Raw genomic sequence first — 22,230 nt, forward strand, 5'->3', positions numbered from 1 at the left:
TTGACATCCCTGCTGTTGCACAGGGAACCTGTGGTGGAGCACAGACTAGATCCAAAGATACCATCCTGCAGATGAGCACCATGTTGCTCTCCTCTTCTTCCTTTTTCAGCAGCCTTTTGGGAGGTCTGAAAAGCAAAACAACTCCACATAAACAGCCCCATACACAGGGGATAAACCAACCAATCAACAAACCCAACCCTCAGCTATAGTGATCTTGGAGGTGTTTCAGTTCCTTGGTAGGAGTTCCACAGGTGTGTAGCCAGGTGAGCTTAGAGCAAGGTATCTGGAATCTGTGCTCCAGTATAAACTTCAAGTCACTTCAGGCTTGGTCTGTCAAAATACTGTTGCCCAAGACTGACTTGAATCAACTGAGCATGTGTGTGGCTGTGGTATTAGTGACTGGGAACTGTAGGTTTGCCTAAATAGTTCCCTAAATCCCAGATGACCTGCTTCTACCTTAAGGCATCTGAAACGTGCTCCTCCGTTCCACAGTCAGAGTGCAGGTGGTTCCTGGGACGCTGCTCTCTGCTCAGCTCTTGGGCCGGGCTGTTGGCTGGCTCAGCCAGAGGTTCCTCTGGAAGTGAGGAGAGCCCTGTCTCCCTCCAGCCAGGAATGGCTTTTTTTGCTCAGTGTCTGTGCAGCAGGAGGTTTGCCTGCACCGTGACCCTGCCTGAGAGTGCTGTGAAGAGTCAGGAAAGAGGATTCCGGGGACACGCTGTGAGGCAGAGGCTGTAACCTGATCCAGCTGGCCTCACAGGGCACTGGGATATGGTCCTGGTTCCAGTGTTTAACATCATTCTCTTGCTGTTTCTGGTGCTTTTTGGCATGTGCCAGGTGCTGCTGGGCCCTGCTAAGCTTGCTCCCTGGGGAAGGGCCGTCGCTGGGTGTCCAGGGTGTCCCACGCCTCCTGGGGTGTACAGACCCCCTCCTGCTGCAGAGTAACACTCAAGCTTTGCCTTGAGCTTTGTCTTCTCTCTTTCAGGCTCCTGTGGGCGAGTCTGGGACAGGAAATTCCAGGCGTGAAACCCCCTATTCTCCCAGTAATCCACAGGTGAGACTGTCCCCAGGACAGGTGATATGGGAAAGGCAGGGAGGCACTTCAGGGATAAAGGACAGAGGTAGCTGAGGGCAATTTCCATTCTTGAGGGACACCCTCAAGGTGGAGGGGATCCTGCGCAGCAGGCAAGCAGAGAGCAAGAGAAGAACTCCCTCCTTCTAAATGTCTCAGAGAGCCAGGATGGTAATTAGCTGGTCATAAATAAGCTCTGAGGGGTAACTTAATTGCAGGGTGATGAGGAGGGGCTACAACATGTAGTTGTGAATTTTTTGGGAATGGTCTCACCAGTGCCTTGTGCAGAGATTCTTTAATTCTGGCAACTGGTATGTAGTAAGAAATGGAGGAGTCAGGATTTGGAAAATGATCTTGGGTCTGTAAAACAGGGCTGCCCACTGCTGCCCAGGCTTGCAGAGGATCCCTGGTTCTGTGTGTGACACTGGAGGTGACCCACGTGAACTGTTGGGCAGGAGGGTCCAGCTGCAGCCAGTTTTAGGTGACCCTGCCCTCAGGGAGTGATTTGCTACAGCTCCTTGCTCAGAGGGTTTTCCTCTGGAATGGGAAGTGTCTTTAATTCTTGTGACTCCTGATTATTTTTTCTTTATAAACGTTACCTTTTCTCCCTGGACATTCATATTCCTTATATGATCTCTGAACTTTCCTTTTCAATATCTGAGTCTTTGATCCCTCTGTCCATCCCATGGCAGGAGGTGTCACAGCTCAGCTGAGCCTTTTGAAGTTAAATGAACTTAAATATATTTTTAAATTTTCCCTTTACAGTCATTGTCTACTACTGGGTTTTATGTTGGGGGCTGGAGTGAACTGCCACTCGTACTTTGTTCTCTGTCCTTATTCATTTTGGGTCTGTTGCTTTCATTTTGTAGTCCAGCTGTTCTCCAGCTGCTCTCCCCACCAGCTCTGGCACTTCCCTGGTCTTCAGTGAACCATTTCAGTTCTCAGAGCTGGACAGGAGCTCTTGAGGTGAACAGAATCCCCTTGGGGTGAGGTGACTGCTAACACAGGCTTAGGAGAAGGGTCAGGACCATGTAGGAAGCAGTAGGAGCAGCACTTCAGTCCGTCTTCTGCTGCTTCTCAGCCTGTCTCCCTCAGTTCTTGGATCATTTAGAACTGAGTGTTCATCAGGAACACAGCAAGATTAGAAGATACTGTCTGTTATAGCTAAACTATTTCAATGCACTTTGTTCTAGCTGTGTTTCCCTATTTGCATTTCTGACAGCAGCTGGGTTATTTTTAAGTTTTCCTTTTACCACAAGCGTCAATTTTCTTTGAGATCAGTTTTCACAGAATCCCAGCATGGTTTGAGTGGGAAGGGACCTTTGAGACAATCTCATCCCAGCCCCCTGTCATGGGCAGGGACACCTTCCACTATCCCAGATTGCTCCAAGCCCTGTCCAGCCAGGGCTTGGACACTTCCAGGGATGGGGCAGCCATAGCTTCTCTGGACAACCTGTGCCAGGGCCTCACCACCCTTGAAGGAAACAATTTCTTCCCAAAATCTCATCTAATCCCGTCTCTGGCAGGGGGAAGCCATTCCCCCTCGTGCTGTCACTCCAGGCCCTTGTCCAAAGTCCCTGTCCAGCTGTCTTGGGAGCCCTTTAAGGCACTGGAAGGGGCTCTAACGTCTCCCTGCAGCCTTCTCTTCTCCAGGCTGAACACTCCCAGATCTGTCTTTGTCTGGGGGTTAGGAGTCTTGACCTTCAGATTGTTGCTCTAGAGCAGAAGCTCTGAGGAATTTTGTCTCTTATTCTCTGGCTCCATCTATTTTTAATGTTAATTCTTTGGTTTCAATATCTTGTAGTCCAGCCGGAGTTTATGGGCTTATTTCAGAGAATTCCTTGAGGGAAATGGAATCCTTTGTCCTGAGTTGGCATTGTGATGGTCATGCTTGGCCTCAAGTTCTGCAAGGGGGTGGGGGGAGGTAGGAGGTGTTTGTGGTGGATCTGTGTGTGCCAAGCAGGGCAGAGGGGCTTCCCCTGTGGTGGGGACCCTCCCAGCTCCAGCTGCTGCAATCTCTCTGCTTCTCTCCTGCGGAAAACCCAGTCTCTCCGTTTTCTCTCCCATTCTCTCCCCCGCCGATGCCCCTCTCCAGGTGCCCGCAGCCCCCCGGCCTCCTCACCTGGCCGGCAGGGAGACGCGCTTTGTAAGTGCTGTTGGTGTGCGGTGTGCGCTGCTGCTCCGGCTGCTCCCGCTGCCCGCGCCCCCTCCCCTGCCCCCATGTCCCCGTGGGGGCTTGGGACTCCCCTGGGGCTCCCCCGGGGCTCACTGGGGGAGCAGCACCCTGATGGCACCCGAGGCACGAGGGGCTGCTCCCCGTGTGTCGCTGCTGTGATGGCACCTGCGAGCGCTTTGGGGAGGAGCTGTGGTGGGATGGCTTTGCTCGGGCTCGGGGGCAAGTGCGGAGGGTGGGGATATGCCCAGGGAATGTGCCATGGGCCAGGAGCAGGGGATGTGCCCAGGGACCAGGAGCTGGGGATGTGAGCAGGAGACAGGAGCAGGGACTGTGACCACAGGCCAGGACCTGGAGGTGTGCCCAGGGACCAGGAGCAGGGGCTGTGCCCATGGGCCAGGACTATCCAAGAGCTGGGGTCAGAGTTTGGAGATGTGCAGAGAGCTGCAAGGGCCTCCTTACATAGCAGAGGTGCTGGGAGAGGCTCTTGGAGGTGGGCTCTGGCCTGTCCTCACCGAAGAAGCAGGTATGGGGGGGCAGGGGTTCTGTGGGACCTGGAGCTCCCCATACAAGGTGGGCAGTGGGGCAGGGGTAAACTGAAGGCGTTCAGGGTGGACTCCAGATTTACCCCTGTATTTCTGTTTGCAGGCTTCCATTAACTTCATTACCTCGCAGGATGACAGTAAATCAGTGAGTACAGCTGCCGTGAGTCCTGACTGTGGTGTCCCTGTGCATCCCCCAACACATGCAGCTTGTCTCTTCCTCCTGTTGGCTCCTACTCTGTCTCCTCCAGTCCTCCACTTTGCCTCAAGTTTGTACAAATGCATCAGGTCTTAAATATGGTCCATATGAAAACCCAACACAACTGTTTTTGCAGCTTTTACTCCTGTTTTGCCTCGCAGCTTCACCTCCTGCAGGTTTTGCTGGCTTACCCAGTTGCTGCTGCCGCTTTCTCTAGTTGAAGATGCTTTGTTCACTTTCACACGACATCCAGCAGTGGTGGTGACATCTAGAAGTTTCAGACTCTTGTCTCTGCTCCAATAACTGCATTTCTAGTGAGAGCTCTGACTCGGTCTTGTTCACTTCCATCCACAGCTTCTGCCCATTCCCATTCCTGGCTGATGTTTCCCTGCTTCCATCCCTGGTGCTCACATTTTCCGAGCTTCGTCACACTTACCATACCCTGCAAACCCTTGTAGCTGCTGCTGGTATGGCAGGTGCTTCCTTGTGTCCTGGCCTTCTCTGTAATCTACTGGTCCTGTGTAACCTTTCATTGGCTGAGTCTTTTTGGTGTTGGCTCCAAGAGCTCTCCCTGCCAGCAGCTGGAGCAGGCAGCACAGTGGAGGAAAGGAGCGGGGGTGCATGGATTAGCAATTTGTTTATTCACCTGCATGGCAGACACCGCACTGCCCTAACTGCTCATTTCTCTTCTCTCTTTCTCCCTCCTCTTCTCTTCCTCTGCCTTTCCCCATCCTGTCCTGGGGCATTGGCATGAGCAGACCAAGCCTGGCGTCATTCAGCCTCTCTCCCGCGTGCGACAAAGTGCTGCCTCACACAGTGCGGAGGAGGGGGACAGCCCCAACCCCTTCCAGCAGCCCGAGCCATGCTTCAGGATCCACAGCTCTGTAAGTGGCCTGGGGTTTCCTCCCTGAAAGCCGTGTGTCTGCCCTGGGTGGCTGTAGTGCCAGTGTTGTGGGGGCAGGACACCCTCCCAGAGGTGACTCTGTGCTTTGATGACCACGTGCCTGAGCTAAGGCTGGTGGTGTCCATGCACCAGTCTGGGCTCTCTGAGAAGGAGCCCACATTCCTCACAGGCAGAGCCAGGTCAGTGCATCCTGTTTATTTCTCTGGGCCTCCCCAGCTGCCCCATGGCTCCATGACCCTGTCCCAGGAGTCTGCGCTGCTGAAGCTTTTGTGGCCAAAATCCCCAGACCAGATACCAGTTTAGAGCCATATCTGTGAGGTGTTGAATTCTATGGAGACATAAATCTTACAGAACCTTTGTTGATGTCTGGCACCTTGGAGCAAAAGCCAATACCATCCTGCCAATGGGTTTTATGGTTTGCAAAATGATTAGTTTTGAAAGGTTCATATTCCTGGGGCTGTTTGTTGATGGGAGAGAAATTTCGGGTATTTGGTCTTTGTCATGACAGAAGACATGTGTTCCTCCAATATAAAAGTGGAAGGAATAGTGGAAGGTGTCCCTGCCCACGGCAGGGGGGAAGGACTGGATGGGCTTTAAGTCCCTTCCCACACAAACCATCCTGGGTGAGATTCCATGAATCCAGCCCTTCTCTCCCTACTGGAGCTTGTACAATGTGATACCAAAAGAGACCTGGTTTGCAGGCAAACAGCTGTACGGGATCCATGGGATTGGACAAGGTTCACATTTTACAGTCTCTTCTGATCTCACTGTGCTGTCCTCCAGCCCATGCAGAAGGAGTATCATCAAACAGCATAATTTAGCCCTAGTGCAGGACTAAGAAGAACCAGAAAGGCCTGGAAATGGATTAGTGCAGCTGGAAGGTTGGAGGGGTGAACAGCTAAAGGGGGTTTACTTTCCAGCAGAAGGAAGGTTGTGGTGTCATTGCCCCCCACTCCTTACATTTCTGTGATGCTTTCAGCAGGTGACCCCAGTGCTGCTTCCCCCCAGATGTGGCAGGAAGGGTCACAGGGAATGTGGGTGAGGAAAGGACCAGCAAAGACAGACACAAGCAGTAGGAAGGTCCCCTCAGGGCTTGTCAGATGTTTCTCAGTAAGTTTAATTCTGCAAAGGGAAAATTTGAGATCAAAGGCAGATCTCCTCCAGATCACAGATCCCTGGATCAGATTGTGGAATCACATGGTGGTTTGGGTTGGGAGGGACCTTAAAGACAGGGACACCTTCCGCTAGAGGGAATCTTGTTCAGCTCTAGAGTCAGAGTCAATGTGTAGCTGTCCTGTTCTAGCCCAAAAAACCCTGATTCAGGTAGGCACTTGCTGGTTGAATTGGGTGGATATCCTCAAGGACTGGGACAGCAATGTGCCTTTGGCCAAAGGATCTGTCACAAGATTCTTATCAGCTCAGTGAAGACCTGTGCCACTCCTCCTTCACCATCCAGGCAATAGAATGGGGCTGTGATCCTTGTGCTGCTGTGTGTAGTCTGTGTGCAGTGCTCTGCTCCTCGTGTTCCTGCCCAAGGCTCAGGAGCAGCCTTCACAAGGCTTACACATTCCTTACATGTTCCCTAACATATTCCTTTCCATATTCCACTCATCAGGCTCTGCGGGCCAAGAGCTGGGCTGTGTTTCCCCCGTGTGGGTTTTTCCACCCCACCTGTGCTCACCTTTACCTCCTGTCTGTCCCTGTAGCAAAAACCATCGCCACCGTCGCCACCCTCCCCCGACGAGGTCCCCATCAATGTCAAGCAGGCCTACAAGACCTTCGCAGCCGTGCCCCTGTCCCACCCACTGCTCGGGACACAGGTAACTCGAGCTGCTGGGGGTAACATCAGCACAGGTGCGAGCTGCCAGAGGTGAGAAGGGAAGGAGGTGATGATTTGTTCCCTCCAAAAAAAGCTGCTGTAGAGGAGGGACATGTTGAGGTCCTGTGGAAGTTGGAGTCTGTTCATGATGCAGATGGGTCATCCTGGCAGAGTCCTGTCTGTATCAGGTCCTGGAAGCTCATGGAATCTCATGGCGTTGTTATTCTCCCCAGACATTGGGGTACTGATGTACAACCATGCTGTTCTCATGCAAAGGAACTCTGAAATTCCAAGCAGGGCCAGTCTAAACCTGTGCTGAAATACTTTTGAATAGATTTTGATCTTCATTGTAACTCTTCCTTTTCCCCTCCACGTAGTTGGATCATGGTACAGTCTGGGCTAGGTGAGGCCATGGAGGTCATTGCCTCAGTCCCCCATGCAAAATAGGGCAGCCTTGGGTGTAAGAACCATAGAATCCTGGAGCATCCTGAGTTGGAAGGAACCCACAAGGATCATCGAGTCCAGCTCAGGACACCCCCAGGAATCCCACCATGTGCCTGAGAGCATTGTTCAAATGCCTCCAAAGTTGTAGGAGGTTGCTCAAGCCAATCCACTCAAGTTCTGAATTGTGAATTAGTTTTTGGAGTATGTTTGGATAAAGCCAGAGGTCATCTCCTTGCTCTCTTTTTGTGGGTCCTTTCAGTTTGTCTAATTATAAAACTTTCTTCTTTTCCATAACTCATTTGCAGTTCTCAGTTTATTCCTATGGATTCCTGGTTCACAGATAGATTTTGTGGATCAGTTTCCTCCCCCTGTACTTCTACTCATCCAGTATTCTGTTACGCATCCCAGTTTATTACAGATTTCGTTCTTTCTGATGGCATCTCTGCTTCTTCAAAGTAAATTTTGGGCGGTTTTGTCTTTGATGTAAGCAAAGTGTGAGTGAACTCCCGCCAGCTCCTGTGAACCCCCTCCAGCTCTAGCTCAGCCCCTGCTCCTGTTTTGTGTGTGTTTTTCAGTTTCTGCCCTTTCAGAAGTTGTCACACCATGTTCTGTTTAACCCTCAATTTAACATAAATCCTCATTCCTGATCGTTGTTAAACCTTGTTAAATCTGTGCGAATTCTGGGACAGTTTCAGGAGCCTGTGTCATCTGGTCTGGCCTTGGGGACACATGGCTGGAGGATGGCTGGGGAGTGGCTGGAAACTTTCTTTTTAGAACATGCCTGTTTATTTCTGTTCTTAGGAATTGTCTGGTCAGAGCAGCACAGAAAACACCAAAATGGCCTTGGAGGTGAGCGCTGGGGCTGGAAGGAAGGTGGGAGTCATGGAGGCTGTGGATGGGGAGATGGGGTCACAGTGTGGGAGGGCTGGGGAGGAGGAGGAGAACAGTGTGGGGCAGGTGGCAGAGTAAGGGTTGGGGGTGACATTGGGAGGGTGCCATGGCTGGGTGGCCTGTGGGCAGTGGGTGTGGCTGGGTGACCCATGGGCAGCCTGGGGTGGCTGGGTGACCCATGGGCAGTGCTGTGGCTGGGTGACCCATGGGCAGTGGTGTGGCTGGGTGGCCTGTGGGCAGCAGTGTGGCTCTTGCAGATGGCCACACACAGCCCTGGGGGACAGCACAGCCCTGAGCAAAGGTCCTTCCGTGAGAGGCAGAAGTATTTTGAGATTGAGGTGAAGCAGCAGCACCTGGACAAGCCTCCCAAGCGTGTGTCCTTGGTGGGGGAGGATGACCTGAAGAAAATGAAAGAGGAGGAAGGTACATAGGAATATGTGCACAGAAATTTGTCCTGTTAAGTGATTCCTTTCCTGTGGAAATGCAGCACTTCCAGAAGCCCATGGGTGGTTACTGTAAGGCCTGGGAATAATTTGAAGTAAGTGAATGTTGAAGAATTCTGTGAATGCTCCACTGATGCTTTCTGGGTTGGTGGAAGTGCTGTAGTTTCAGGGTGTCCTGTATCATGAAATCACAGAATGGTTTGGGTTGGAGGGACTTTAAAGCTCACTCAGTCCTACCTCCTGCCATGGGCAAGGCCACATTGCATTAGACCAGGTGGCTCCAAGCCCAATCCAGCCTGGCTTTGGACACTTCCAGGGATGGGGCAGCCACAGCTGCTCTGGGTACCCTGTGCCAGGACCCTCACAGGGAAGAATTTCTTCCCAACATCCCATCCAACCCTGCCCTCTGGCAGTGGGAAGCCATTCCCCCTTGTGCTGTCACTCCAGGCCCTTGTTCAAAGCCCCTCTCCAGGTCTCTTGGAGCCCCTGTAGGTACTGGAAGCCTGCAGTAAGTTCTCCCAGCAGCCTTCTCTTCTCCAGGCTGAACAATTCCAGCTCTCACAGCCTGTCTCCAGAGCAGAGGGGCTTCAGCCCTCGGAGTATTCCCATATCCCTCCTCTGCACTCTGCAGCAGCTCTATGTCTGCAGTTGGTAAACCCTTCAGTAACATTTTTAAAGCCACTGCAGACAGTGAGTCTGTGCCAGCTGCACCCTCACTCACGACTGGCAGCAGAGCTCTCAGACTCTCAGTGCTCACTGTGCTGCTTTAGGTTTGCAGTAGGAGATAAATTGCTGCTCTCGTTTTTGATGTAATTTCCTCCTGTTTGAGAGTTGTTTTAGGAGGTCATGAGGAACAATGTGAAGTGGAAAAAAGAGTTTTTACTGAACTCTCCAGCCCCTCCTCTCCAAATCGTACCTGGACCTGGCATGGTGCTGTCCCAGCTGTGGAACCTGGCATTTGCTCTGGTTAAATTTCATGCCATTAATGGTTGCCCAATGCTCCAGCCTGTCTGGATCCTCCTGCAAGGCCTCATGGCCCTTGAGAGAGTCACCAGCACCTCCCAGTTTGGCATCATCAGCAAAGTGTTACTGTTGCATTCAGCTCCCGCAGCCAGATAAAAGTATTAATAAAAATCTTGCCCAGAACTGGTCCCAGGCCTGAGCCCTGAGGAACAGCCCTGGGGACTGGTAACCTGCAGGACACCTGCCTCAGAGAGCCACCTGCTCTCTGTCTCCTCGTGTTCCTGACCCTCTCGTGACTTGTGTTCACCAGCGTAATGGTTCCCAGGGCCACTGCCATGTGTGGGACCCATCACCCCAGGCCTTGGTTCCTCCAGAAGGCCAGTGGGGAGATGCAGACTCCCAGGGCTGTTCCCTCTGGGAAAAGGGCAGAAGAGACTGTACTCAGTTTCCAGTTTGAGAATGACAACACTGGGCATGAGGAGCTGCTGGAAATCTGCCCCTAGAGTGTCCAGGAATGGAAGCTTGGTGGATAAAGGAAGGAGGACTGAGGAAATGATGCAGTTTGTTTCATCTGAAGCATTAGTGGAAGTGTGGAGGAACAAAGGTGTCCATGGAGAGGGAATAGACTGAACCCAGCCCAGACTTGCAGGGATGAGGAGCATAAGGACCTGCCTAGAGGTCCCATCCTTGGGGGTTCAGGGTAAGGACCTGCCCAGAGGTCCCATCCTTGGGGGGTTCAGTGTAAGGACCTGCCCAGAGGTCCCATCCTTGGGGGTTCAGCGAATGCTTTGTGGTGTCAGCTGGCTCCTGTCTCCCTTGGCAGCCCGCAAGCTGCAGCAGCAGCGAGCCCTTCTGCTGGAGGAGGAAGCCGAGGAGGATGAGGAGGTGAGGCAGGTGCCTGAGGCTGTGCAGTCCAGCATCATCATCGAGGGCGTCGAGTACAAGGTCGAGAGGCTGAACGGAAGGAGCATCCAGGCTCCAGCAGCTCGGTAAGACAGGAGCACAGGCAGCCCTGCACCACGCACGTGTCAGAGGTGTCCCAGGAATTCTCAGGGAAGAGGGCTGGGCAAGATTTCTTCTTCAGCATAGAAAAGGCCAAGTTTTCCAGCTCGCTCTTGTCAGGGAGCAGCTCCGTCAGCTGTGCCCAAGGATATGTGGAGAGGTTGATTTTTACAGAGAGATGATTCCAGATAAGCTGAATGATAAAGTGATGCTAAAACAGGTTTGGAGTTTTTTTAGGCTTTTGTTTCCCTGTTCTCTGGAACTTGGCCTCCAGGTTACCTTGATGGTTTTTTTTCTAATTCTTGGGTGTAGAACTGAGAAAAGAATGAGAAAAGGGTTCTCAAAGGCTACAGGTAAATGAATAATGCACTGGAGTGAAGCTGAAGCTGTCCTTATCTGTCTTTGAAATCTTTGGGACAGACATTCTCCTCTCCACAAAAACTTTTCAGTCACAGTGGCAAAAAACACCCTGGCATGTGGAATCTCATTTCTCTCTGTTTTTCTGGCCAGTCTCAGTTGAAGAACTTCTCACATAATGATGCCCTGAGACTTTCCTTGCCCCTTCTGTGCTGAGGCAGCTCCAAGGAGGAAAGCACTCAAATGCAGCTCCTTGATTCTCTGGGAAGTCCCACTTTTCCTTCCTGTTTTTATACTGAAACACAGGATGCTGAAGAACAGGAAGGTTGGATCTATCAGATGACTTTTAGTGTCTTATTATTTACACTTGAATGCAGGGGAGGCAGTGGAAGAGACTGAAGTTGTGTTTCTTGAAATATTTCTCATGCTGGAAGATAAACTGAAATTTAATTAAAATGAACTTGAGCAGTAAAAATCAGGGCTGAGTGTCACTATAAACCAAACACCCCCAGCTCTCCCAGCCAGGTCCTAGCCCTCAGAGCAGCTCCATGGCCCATCTCGTGGAAGAACTTGTAATGATCAAATTAATCTGTTAATGAAGGTATAAAATCAGGATCAGGTGACTAGTGTTTCCAAGGCGAATCTTTCTTGGGCTCCTCTGTTTGCAATTCCTTTGTGCCACATCTAACAAACCCAAGTGTGAGGTCCAAGTTCCCGGGACTGAAGGGTAAGATCTGGAGGAAAAGAAAGCCCAGCAAATATTTTTATTAGAAAAACTGAGGAAAAGCTTCTGTCTGTGTGTGTGTGTGTGTGTGTTAGTGGCTGGCTGACCTCCTGCTTTAGGAAATGGGCTCTGATACCAGTATGGACATTTAGGAGATCCCCACGGGAATGCTCACAGCAATGGTGGACGAGCTGCTGAGCAAAGCCATGGACGGGTGTGACTTCACCCTGAACCTGTTGTTGCTTTCTGGGGGTGGACCTGTCCCACCCTTCGTTGGGTGTGCAGCCTGTGGTGCTGCAGCTCAGAGGGGTTTTTTCTCCAGGCCCTTGGAGCACGGTGAGAACAGCAGCTCACAGAGGAATTCCCTGGAAGAGGGGATCAAGTCTGAGCAGAGAACCAACTCCATGTCAGGGTGAGTGGGGCAGCTGGGGCAGGGGCTGGATAGTATCTCCTTTTGTAGCAGCCAGGGGCTGCAAAGGAAGGATTTGGTGGAGGAAGACCCAACTTCCTAGAATCCCTGGATGGGTTGGGTTGGAGAGACCTTCAAGACGATCTGGTTTCACCCCCCTGCCGTTCAGGGGTTGCTCCAAGGACAGTCAGTCCAAGCCCCGTCCAGCCAGAAACTCCTTACAAGAAACTTGCCTGTGTTCTGTGTCCTCCCACACGCCACGGCAGCCTGTGGATGTGGCACTGAGCAGGCGATTGGAGCTGCCACTCCCAGGCAAGGGAGCTGTGGTGGCCACAGGCAGCCTCCCTGTCACCGCTTCTCTCTCTGCCCAGGCTGAGCCCGTCGCTCGTGGGCATGGCGGATCCCGGGGCCCCCGTGCGGACGGCCAAGGCTGAGCGGCGGCACCAGGAGCGGCTGCGGATGCAGAGCCCAGAGCTGCTGAGCGGGCAGGAGAAGGAGCTGTCTCCAGCAGAACGCCGGGCTCTGGAAGCAGAGAAACGGGCCATGTGGAGGGCAGCACGGTGAGCCAGAGCTTCACTGCTCCTGTGCTGGGCCAGAGCAGGGGAGCTGCTGTGTGTCTGGGGCCTAAAGGGAATAAAACCAGGGAATAAGGGACCCCTTCAAAGGCAGATGTTGAGGGAGGTTATGTAGGATCTGTTCAAGCAGTGCAAAGCACTGGTGGCTTGGCTGAGCTTGTCCACTTCTGTCAGCACCCAGGGGAGAGGGCAGCCAGCTTCCCACAATGCCTGCATGGCCATGGACATGGGGAGTTCATGATGAACACTGCCACAGCTATGTGTTGTGGTGGGTGTGTTCCTTCCCTCAGCCTTCTTCCTAACCCATGTAAAATGGTGTTATTGAAGCTGCAAGGTCACATACCCAAAACAAAAAATGGAATTTCGTATTTCCAGTGTTGCTGGGCTGGAAATTGTGCTGCAGCCAAGACACTGACAGGATGAGGCCATTCTTACCCACATGAGCTGTTTCATCAGCTATGAAAGAGTGACTAAAAATTGTTCTGGAAGAAAGAAGTCTTCCTAACTCAGAACTTAAGACTTGAAGCTAGTCCAGGCATTTACTGTGTCATAGAATTCCTTCCAAAAACTAGTCAGGCTGCTCCTATAACTAATGATAGTTTTTCTTCTCCTGATATTCCTGTAGGAGACATTCAAAGGACAGTCTGAACTGTCTCTTTGGGGGTTTGGATGAGGCTTGGAGAGGAACAGGGTTTTAGATAAGACTGGAGGGATTACTGTGAAGTGTGATTCCACTTAGCAATTCCAGTGTTTGTACTTGACATGGATGATCATGTTGCTGTTGCTCCTGGAGAGGCTCCGAGAATGGAGAAGTGCAAAGCGGATCCTCAGTGAGAGCTGGACTGATGTTCTGGGGCTTTGAGCAAATTTTCTCTGAGATTAGCATCTCACATCTCACCAGGATGGTTTGGGTGAGAAGGAGCCATCACAAACATCCAGTTCCACTCCATGCCATGGGCAGGGATACCTTCCACTAGACCAGGCTGCTCCAAGCCCTGTCCAACCTGGCCTTGAACACATCCAGAGATGGGGCAGACACAGCTTCTCTGGGCACCCTGTGCCAGGGCTTCACCACCCTCACAGGGAAGAATTTCTTCCCAAGATCCTCTCTAACCCTGCTGTCTGGCAGTGGGAAGCCATTCCCCTTGGTGCTGTCACTCCAGGCCTTTGTCCAAAGTCTCCCTCCGGCTGTCTTGGAGCCTCTTTAGGGACTGCCTTGCCCTGCCATGTCCTTCCTTATGAGGTTGGAGAGACCACCGAGTTCCTTGTGCTGCAGGTGCTCAGAGGGCTGTAATCACACATCTCTGTCTCAGGAAAAGCTGTCAGTGTGAACTAGAGCCAAAACCAGCCATCAGTGTGACCCTGTGCGAGCACCACAGTGTCAGACATCCTGCACAAACTTATTCTTGGTCTTCAGACCTCCTGCCAGGCCTCTCCTGGAAATCCACATCACTGTGCTTACCTTCCACTAGACCAGGCTGCTCCAAGCCCTGTCCAACCTGGCCTTGAACACATCCAGAGATGGGGCAGACACAGCTTCTCTGGGCACCCTGTGCCAGGGCTTCACCACCCTCACAGGGAAGAATTTCTTCCCAAGATCCTCTCTAACCCTGCTGTCTGGCAGTGGGAAGCCATTCCCCTTGGTGCTGTCACTCCAGGCCTTTGTCCAAAGTCTCCCTCCGGCTGTCTTGGAGCCTCTTTAGGGACTGCCTTGCCCTGCCATGTCCTTCCTTATGAGGTTGGAGAGACCACCGAGTTCCTTGTGCTGCAGGTGCTCAGAGGGCTGTAATCACACATCTCTGTCTCAGGAAAAGCTGTCAGTGTGAACTAGAGCCAAAACCAGCCATCAGTGTGACCCTGTGCGAGCACCACAGTGTCAGACATCCTGCACAAACTTATTCTTGGTCTTCAGACCTCCTGCCAGGCCTCTCCTGGAAATCCACATCACTGTGCTTGGAGAGGGGGAGTGCCCAATCTGCCATCCCTTCCCAGTGAGACATGCAAGGGTTTCACTCCCTTGTGCCTCTACTTCCCAGGTTCATTCCTCACATGATGGGGAAGGCTTTCTGAGATCTGTCAGCTCTGATCCATGCCTAGGCATGACTGTATCCAAGGAATGCTGTAATAGAAGCTTTGTTTAAGGTGGGTGTCAAAAGGAGAAACAGGATGTTGTCCATGCAGAGTTTTGGAAGCAGAGTCCATGCAGGGACATACATCGCTGATGTCCCAGGTGTGCAGCTCCAGTCTTAGGACTTTGCTCTTCCAGGAGCTTGGCATTGCCAGCAGATAAACCTGAAAAATGCTGGGAGGGGAGAGGATGGTTTTAGGTGATGTGATGGTATGGTTTGCTCCTGTAATGTTACTGTTTATCTGCCCATGGTCTTGGGCCAGCTAGGATGTGGCTGGAGTTGCTCAGGGCACAGTAAGTTTCACATGACACTGTAGGAGGGTTAGTGAGTATGGAGCACCATGGGTTTGTCCACTGTGGGCAGAAGAGAGACCTCTCATCCCAAACCTTCAGTCTCTTTTTGTCCATGGCAAATGAGGCTAGCAAAAGAAGAGTCTTCCCAAGGAGGGAATACCTGTCAAGGAGAAGCTGCTTGAGCTGTCAGATCCAGCCTTTCTGGGTTTAAGTTTGGCAGACCAGGGCTTCAGTTCCACTTTGTTTCCAGTGCCGAGGCACAGCTTTTTGTGCAGTTCTTGGAGAAGTGCCTGGCTGATGCTTTGGGCTGGAATCAGTCACCCTAATGTGCTCCTTTTTGTAAGACAATTCCCTGCTGCCACAGATCTCCCAGGAGGATCCAGTGGTCTCAAGGTCTCTCCTCACTAGCTCTGGAATGGGCACAATGATGTGATCAGGTTCTGTCTCCAGAGGCCCCTGTGCTGCAGGGGAAATTCTGCACTGTCCCACACACAGAGCTCAGCCCCACTAACCCATGTTCTCTCCAAGTACCACTGGGTTTGTTCCTCCCTTTCTAATCTCCTGTCTTCTGCTTCTTTCCAGTTCTTTGCTCTGTGCTGTCACTCGTGACCCCATCAGTTTGCACGTACTTGGGCTTTCCTTGTTCTCCCTGTGTCATCAGTGCTCTGCCAGGATGTGTGATGCCCCTCCTTCCCCCCCTGGCACCCCGCAGACACACACAGAGCCCCATGTTACACATGTGTTCTGGGCATACACAGCCTGGCACAGAGTCATGAAATCATGGAATAGATGGGTTGGAAGGGACCTTAGAGCTTGTCTGGTTCCACCCCCTGCCACAGGCAAGGACACCCGCCACTATCCCAGGTTGCCTTGGACACTTCCAAGGATGGGGCAGCCACAGCTTTCCTGGACAGCCTGTGCCAGAGCCTCACCATCCTCACAGGGAAGGGTTTAATATCGGTATTTCATCTAACTCTCCCCTCTAACTCTGCCATTCCCCCTTGTCTGGCACTCCAGGCCCTTGCACCGTGGGAAGAGGGAGGTTCAGAGCCACTGGTGCACACTGAGGGGCAGGTGCCTGGCCAGGCCTGTGGGCATTTGGGCAGTTATCCTCCCACACACACGCTGGTTTAGGGACATGCTCACCCTCAGTTACATCTGTGCCAGGACAAAAACTGTGTGTCATGCTTGGCCATTTTGTTCCCCTTTTCCCATGGTCCAGCAGAGGTGCATGTAACACATGACCAGTGTACACTGAGAGCCTGTCCCATGTGTGGCACACACCCACCCATGCCCCACACCCCTCAGGCTGACTCACACTCACACTCTTTACCTTTCCCTTGGGTCTGAAGTTGTTCTTGGTCCCTTCCCAGCACAGGGGGAAGGCAGCTCTGGATGTGGAGGCTCTGAGGCTGATGCTCCTGGGCACAATCCCAGATTGCCTCCAGGGGTTTTTGCTGCCTCAGCAGTGGCCAGCGTTGGGCAGGATCAGATCTGGGACCCAGTTTAGCCAAGGCTGCCCCTGTGTCAGACCCATATTTCCCTTCACCAGGGTATGTTCCTGTATCTGTTTCTTTCTTTTCCTGTGCTTGTCTGCTGCAATGTTCATCACCATCATCTCTTCCTCTTCCTCCTCCTCCTTCTCCTCTTCCTTCTCCTTCTCCTGCTCCTCCTCCTCAGATCCTCAGCTCTTGAAGACAGTATTAAACAGTACGAGCAGGATCTGGCCAGGAAGCTGTACCAGTCCCGGCAGTGGGCACCTGCTACTGGGGCCAGGCCAGCTCAGATGTCTAGCCCAGTGCAGAGTCACGCCTCAAGAATCCCTGGGTCAGGAGGCCAATCCAGGTGTGCACAGCCCCCTCCCCACAGCTGCATGCTCCTGTCTGTGTCCCTGTGCCCCACTGGGGCCTCCTGGGGCAGGAGGACGTGGGAGTGGTCCCTGGTGTCCATTGCCCAGAGAACAAGGGGGGATGCTGGGGCTGTCTGATGGGGAGAAAGGAACAGATGTCTCTGAGGGCTGGGCCCACTTTTCCACAGCTATTTCACAGAATCCCAGAGTGGGGTTGAAGGCACCTTAAAGATCATCTTGTTCCACACCCCTGCCATGGACAGGGACACCTTCCACTAGACCATGTTGCTCAGGGTCCCATCCAGCCTGGCCTTTCATGATCTCCTGATGGCTGAGGAGGATTAAGGTGCAACACACTGAGCACAGAAGAGATTAAACCCCCAAGGACTGATCCTGCTCATGTGATCCTTGCAGTTCTGCCCCCAGCTTGGGTCACTGTCCTGTTGTGTGGCACCTCTGGGACTGCCCACAGCTGCTTAGTGTGTTGATCCATAGCTTCAGGCTCTGTCTGTTTGGCACATGTGATGACGTGTGTTTTGGGATGGCAGCTAACCCAGCTGTCCTCCTGCCTGCCTTGGGGACCCTTGGGGGCTTTGTTCCACCCATCTGCGCTCAGCCTGTGGGCTCTGGCACTGCACTGCTGCACACAGATGGCACATGTCCCCTCACCAACGGGGCAGTAACTGATGGCTTTTTCTCCCGACCCCATTCCTGAGGCAGGATGAAATCACTGGAACAGGATGCTCTTAAAGCCCAAATGGTTATTGCCAAGTCCAAGGAGGGGAAGAAACGCAGCACGCTGGAGCAGCTGGCAGAGTCACCATCGCCCGCTCCGACGCCATCTCCAACGCCACTGGAAGGTACTGAACGGCTGCTGCTGCGTACAGGGGAAATGGGCAGTGCTCTTTGAACTTAACCTACTCAGAAGCAGAGCTGTGGGGAGCAATTCCCTCCTTCAACCTGGCTGGAAGGTCCTTGGGGGCATGTGGCATCTCTCAGCAGGGGCATGGGCCTCAGCTGTAGAACATGTGATAGCACCTGAGGTAGAGGTGAGGTTCCAGGGAGCCAGGGTGGAAACACTATCAGCATCCTGATTTTCCGAAAAAGCAGTAATGAGGTGTTTGTTGGGGTGGCAGAAGGCAGGGTCTTCCCTCAGCTTGGTGTCACCACACTGAAATGCTGCTGAGTGGAAGGAGCTGTTTCAGGGGGTGAATGTCACACTGCCAGCCGGTCACTAACTGTGCTCTTCTGTCACCTCTTGCAGATTGCAGCCCCAGGAACGTCACTTCCCCAGGAAGGCTGGTATGATTCTCTTCTCCTTGCTTTTTTCACCTTTCCTAAATCCTGGGATTCCCTGGTTACTTGGCTGTGCCTGGGAGCTGTGGGTTCCCACTTAATCCTTGAGCCAGGCCTGGCTGCATGGTGCAGGGAATGGTGAGAGGGTCAATGGATGGAACTTGGCCAAACTCCTGGCTAGAGGCACCCCCTTTTATTGCAGCTCCCATATGACATCTGCTTTCTGTTTTCCTATTTTATTATGTTGTCCTTTCCTTGGTTCTTCACCTCCTTGTTCAGAAAGTTTTTCACCATGCTCAGAGGGCCTTTGCCTGGGTTCTGAAGGCCTTTGCCTGGGTTCTGAAAGCCTTTCACTTCACTTCAGGGACTTTGGCCCTGTGTTTCCTCAATAGCACAAAACAGACCTTCAGCTGCAACCAGCTTTTTCCTTTTCCTAACCCTGAGTAAATGCCATGGGACATCGTTGCACAGAACTGTAAAAATTGGTGAGACCAGACCAGGGAAAGCAGGGAGGGAGCAGCTGCATAGAGGAAACCACACCATAATGCAGCTCTGGATTGAAATTCTGACTGTGCTCCAGCTATCAGGAATCTTGCCATGAATTTCCCCCCAAAAACAAGTTTCCTACCTGACTTGGTGGGCATTAGCATTTCACTGAAGCACATGATGTTTCCTCTATGACTCAAAACCCCTGTCCTGACACCAGAAGAGCTCCAAAGGCAGTGTCCCAGGGATGTCCCATGTGCCAGGCTCTGTCCAGGCACTGCTGCCTCTCCCTGAGGATGTCCCTCTGCTTCTGCTGTGATCTCTGCTCAGATTGCTCAGCTTGCTGCTGCTTCTCCATCCATTTCTCTCCCCTCACTTTCTCTTTTCTGTTTCTTCCCTTCTGCTGTCCCTTCTAGTCAATGTCTGAAAAGAAGTTTGACTACCGGGAATTTGCTGCTATTCCTTCCTCCAAACCTGTTTACGAAATCCAGGTATAAACTGCATGCTGAGCCACCTTTAGATAGGTCAGGACTTCGTTTGGTGGAAGAGCTGAGGCTGAGAGATTTGGGGAACCCCTTTGCAGAGGCCTTGCCTGTGTAGGGGCAGTGACACTTGCTGAAAACTGAGGGCTTATTGGAGGCTTCAGCCAAGTGGAATTAGGAAAAACGTTGGTCCAGATGGTTTTAAAATGAATGACAAAAGCTTTGCAGATATAAAACAACTTCATCTTCACTGGAATGGTTCCTGAAATATTTTTAAGTGAAAGATGAGAACTAAAAGGGAAGAAAAAGTTACAGAAATGATGGCTAGAAAATGCAAAATTGGAGCAGATGTGAACTTCCAGCTGGGATGTGTCTGGTGTCCTGCCTGAGGAGCAGCTGGGGTGCCAGTTCTCAAGTTGTAGTTCTGCTGTCAGTGAGCTGTGGAGTAAACACCCGGTTCTGAGGGTGGATGCCATGGTGAGGTGCTTCTTCCTGAAATGGCCTATTTTAAGCTGCTTTGTCCTGGAATCCCAGCTCTGGAAGTGATCCTGACCCCTATCCCCTGCTCTGGGGCCACTGGAACCAATCTTCTAGGGCTGGGAGCTGTAACTGCCTGGGTCAGTCAGCCACTGATGGCATTCATGACAGCTGATGTGAGCAGGTACCCTGTGTCTAAACGGTTTCAGGTGGGTTTTTTTAGTTCTAAATACAGACCATGAAGCAGATACCTGTGCATGGAGAGCCAGGAAGCACTGCCACATTGGGCTTCACCTTACTGTGGGGACACAAAGGTCCTGGCCCAAGGTGTGTCATTCCAAAGGCAAGCTGGCTGTGGCAGAGCTGTGGTTTGAGAATTCTCAGGCAGTTTTACATTATTTGATGTCTGTTCTTCACTGACACCTGTCCCTTGTGGTACTGCTCTGCCCTTGAAAGTCATTCATCGTTTTCTTGAAGTGCCTTCCTTTAGGATGTGCCCCTCTCCAGGTTCTGTTCCAGGCAAGTTGGGGGACTGGCTGCTTGAGCCCCGTGGCAGCTCCAGACCACCCAAATTTCCCCAGGTGCAGTACTGGGTCTTTGCATACAGCTGCAAAGGTGCCTCCAAAGGAGGCTGCACCCCAAATCCTCAGGCAATGTCTGTGGGCTTCTCTCAACAGTGCAATAGTTCATAGAATCCTGGGATGTTCTGGGTTTGCAGGGACCTTAAAGCTCATCTCATTCCACCCCCTGCCATGGGCAGGGACACCTTCCCCTGTCCCAGGTTGCTCCAAGCCCTATCCAACCTGGCCTTGGACACTTTCAGCTTGAGTTTTCCTTAAAAATTCGCCTTTTTCTTCACTCTTTTACACTTTCTGCCTTTTGTGTTACTTCCTCTCCTTCCTACACACAGGTCAGGCAGTGGATGCTTGACTCAAGCATGAGGGATTGGTACTGGAGTCTCTACGGCCGTGTCCCAGCTGTGGCAATGCCAGTGCCTGTGAGGGCAGCAGGTTCTCTGTAGGGTGTTGGAAGGCTGGAGGTGGGGAATTACTGGGCACAAGTGTTACAGGTGTGGATGATCACATTTGCTGTTCTCTTCCAGTCGCCTGATGCAGCTGATGACCTCAGATACGTCGATGACCGAAATAACTCAGGTAAGCCCAGGCCAAAGGAGTCATCGCTATATCACTCGCTCCCTGATGTGGTTCTGGAGGGTTCTCCTTTGCTTGTGGAACCACCCTGAGGACTTCACCTTCTGTTGCTTGAAGCAATGTCATGTTTTGTCTGTTCTAGAATGAAAACTCCGTGCTCACCACGTTCATTTTGGGTAGGATATTTGCATTGTGCTTCAGTGATGACTAATTTTCCCAGTGTGGTGTGTTACAAGCATGCCTGGTTTTCTCCAGTTTTGTGTCCTGGAGTAGAGTGGTAGCAGGATGTGGCAGGGAAGTTTCAGCCTCTGTCACCTGCTGCAGGTGCATGATGTCCATCATTCAGGGGCTGTCTTGTGCCTCTTTTGCTGGAAAAGGGAATCATGCAGGTAAATTCATCCTGGTGCAGACTTGGAGCAGTTGGTGCTCCAGTACCCGGATGGCTCTGACTTACACTCGTGGATCTGGACCCCCAGGCTGTCCAGTGGGGTGTGTCTGCCTGTCCCCAGCTGTAACAGACAGGTGAGACTCTCACCCAGTTCATTCCAGTGGCTGTAGCAGCACCGTGGAGCTCTGCAGAACCTGCCTGCTCTGTAGGAGCACTCCTGTTAGCTCCAACAGTTGGTGCTGGTTGCTTCTATCTGTTTTGCATGTTTCCCCCCTTTATTTGACAAAAACCCCAGTTCCTTTTATCTTGACAAATTCCTCTTGAGTACAGGCTTCGTCCCAGACAGCTGATCCATGGCTGAGCTGTTTCCAGGAGGTTGTGCTGTAGCACTCAAGAAAAACTTACTTTCCTGAGACCAGTATCTGTTTATCCCTCAGAGTCATCCTCTGAGTTCTGGGTTATTCTCTTGAGGTTGGTTGTTCAGTCAGTGCAGGGAACTGAGGGGTCAGGGAAGGTCTGGGAAATACCAGCTCCTGCTTAGGGCATTCAGACCTCGCTGTTGCCTGTCACTGCTCTGTTGGGCCCTCAAATGGGATGAAAGCCAGAAAGAAAAGAGTGTGGTGCTCATCGAGAGACCCAGCCCTTAGTCCATAAGTAATGCTTAAATCACCTGTGATGTGTGAGGCACAAACAAAAGAAGAAGGTTCTCCCACATCATCTGGAAAGGATGGCAGGTGAGCATGCAAGTAAGCTCTCTTGGTGTGGGACCAAGCTCTCCTGGCTTTTTTAGATCCCCCCATCCCATCTCACTCTTCCAGGCAGTGCAGCATTCCAGCCAACATAATCAGAATTGTCTTGGATCATGGAATTACAGCTTTTTGACTCACAGCAATTCTTAAAACTTTGTGCTAGCAAACTGTTATGTCAGGAACTCTGAGAATATCCAACTGCAGGAAAGTGTTAGCATCTCACTCCTCCCAGCACACCCTTGTCCTCTTGTCCATGCAGAAACAGTTCCCTCCATTCTCTGGTCTGACTTCATGGTCGTCATCTCTTAAATGTATTTAGAAATCTTTATTCCAATGTTTCCATGAGGCCATGGAGTTACTGAACTGCAGAGCAGCATTTTTAGAGTGGAACCATGCAATGTCCTCATGTTATGGCA

At 51.9% G+C, this 22,230-nt stretch overlaps 1 protein-coding gene across 1 annotated transcript in view; it reads left to right on the forward strand.

Moving 5' to 3' along the window:
• SCRIB (scribbled planar cell polarity protein) overlaps window positions 1-22,230 on the forward strand; it is a 94,361-nt gene that overhangs the window by 66,557 nt on the left and 5,574 nt on the right. The window contains exons 30-44 of the mRNA XM_017733815.1: window positions 983-1,051; window positions 3,165-3,215; window positions 3,891-3,932; window positions 4,742-4,867; window positions 6,594-6,707; window positions 7,952-7,999; window positions 8,299-8,464; window positions 10,271-10,436; window positions 11,853-11,942; window positions 12,311-12,499; window positions 16,617-16,781; window positions 17,506-17,645; window positions 18,050-18,087; window positions 18,984-19,058; window positions 20,629-20,680. Of these exons, the coding sequence (XP_017589304.1) occupies window positions 983-1,051; window positions 3,165-3,215; window positions 3,891-3,932; window positions 4,742-4,867; window positions 6,594-6,707; window positions 7,952-7,999; window positions 8,299-8,464; window positions 10,271-10,436; window positions 11,853-11,942; window positions 12,311-12,499; window positions 16,617-16,781; window positions 17,506-17,645; window positions 18,050-18,087; window positions 18,984-19,058; window positions 20,629-20,680 (1,531 nt within the window). The remainder of the gene's footprint in view (window positions 1-982; window positions 1,052-3,164; window positions 3,216-3,890; window positions 3,933-4,741; window positions 4,868-6,593; window positions 6,708-7,951; window positions 8,000-8,298; window positions 8,465-10,270; window positions 10,437-11,852; window positions 11,943-12,310; window positions 12,500-16,616; window positions 16,782-17,505; window positions 17,646-18,049; window positions 18,088-18,983; window positions 19,059-20,628; window positions 20,681-22,230) is intronic.

The sequence above is a fragment of the Corvus brachyrhynchos genome, unplaced genomic scaffold, assembly GCF_000691975.1.
Source record: "Corvus brachyrhynchos isolate BGI_N302 unplaced genomic scaffold, ASM69197v1 scaffold275, whole genome shotgun sequence".
Lineage (NCBI taxonomy): Eukaryota > Metazoa > Chordata > Aves > Passeriformes > Corvidae > Corvus > Corvus brachyrhynchos.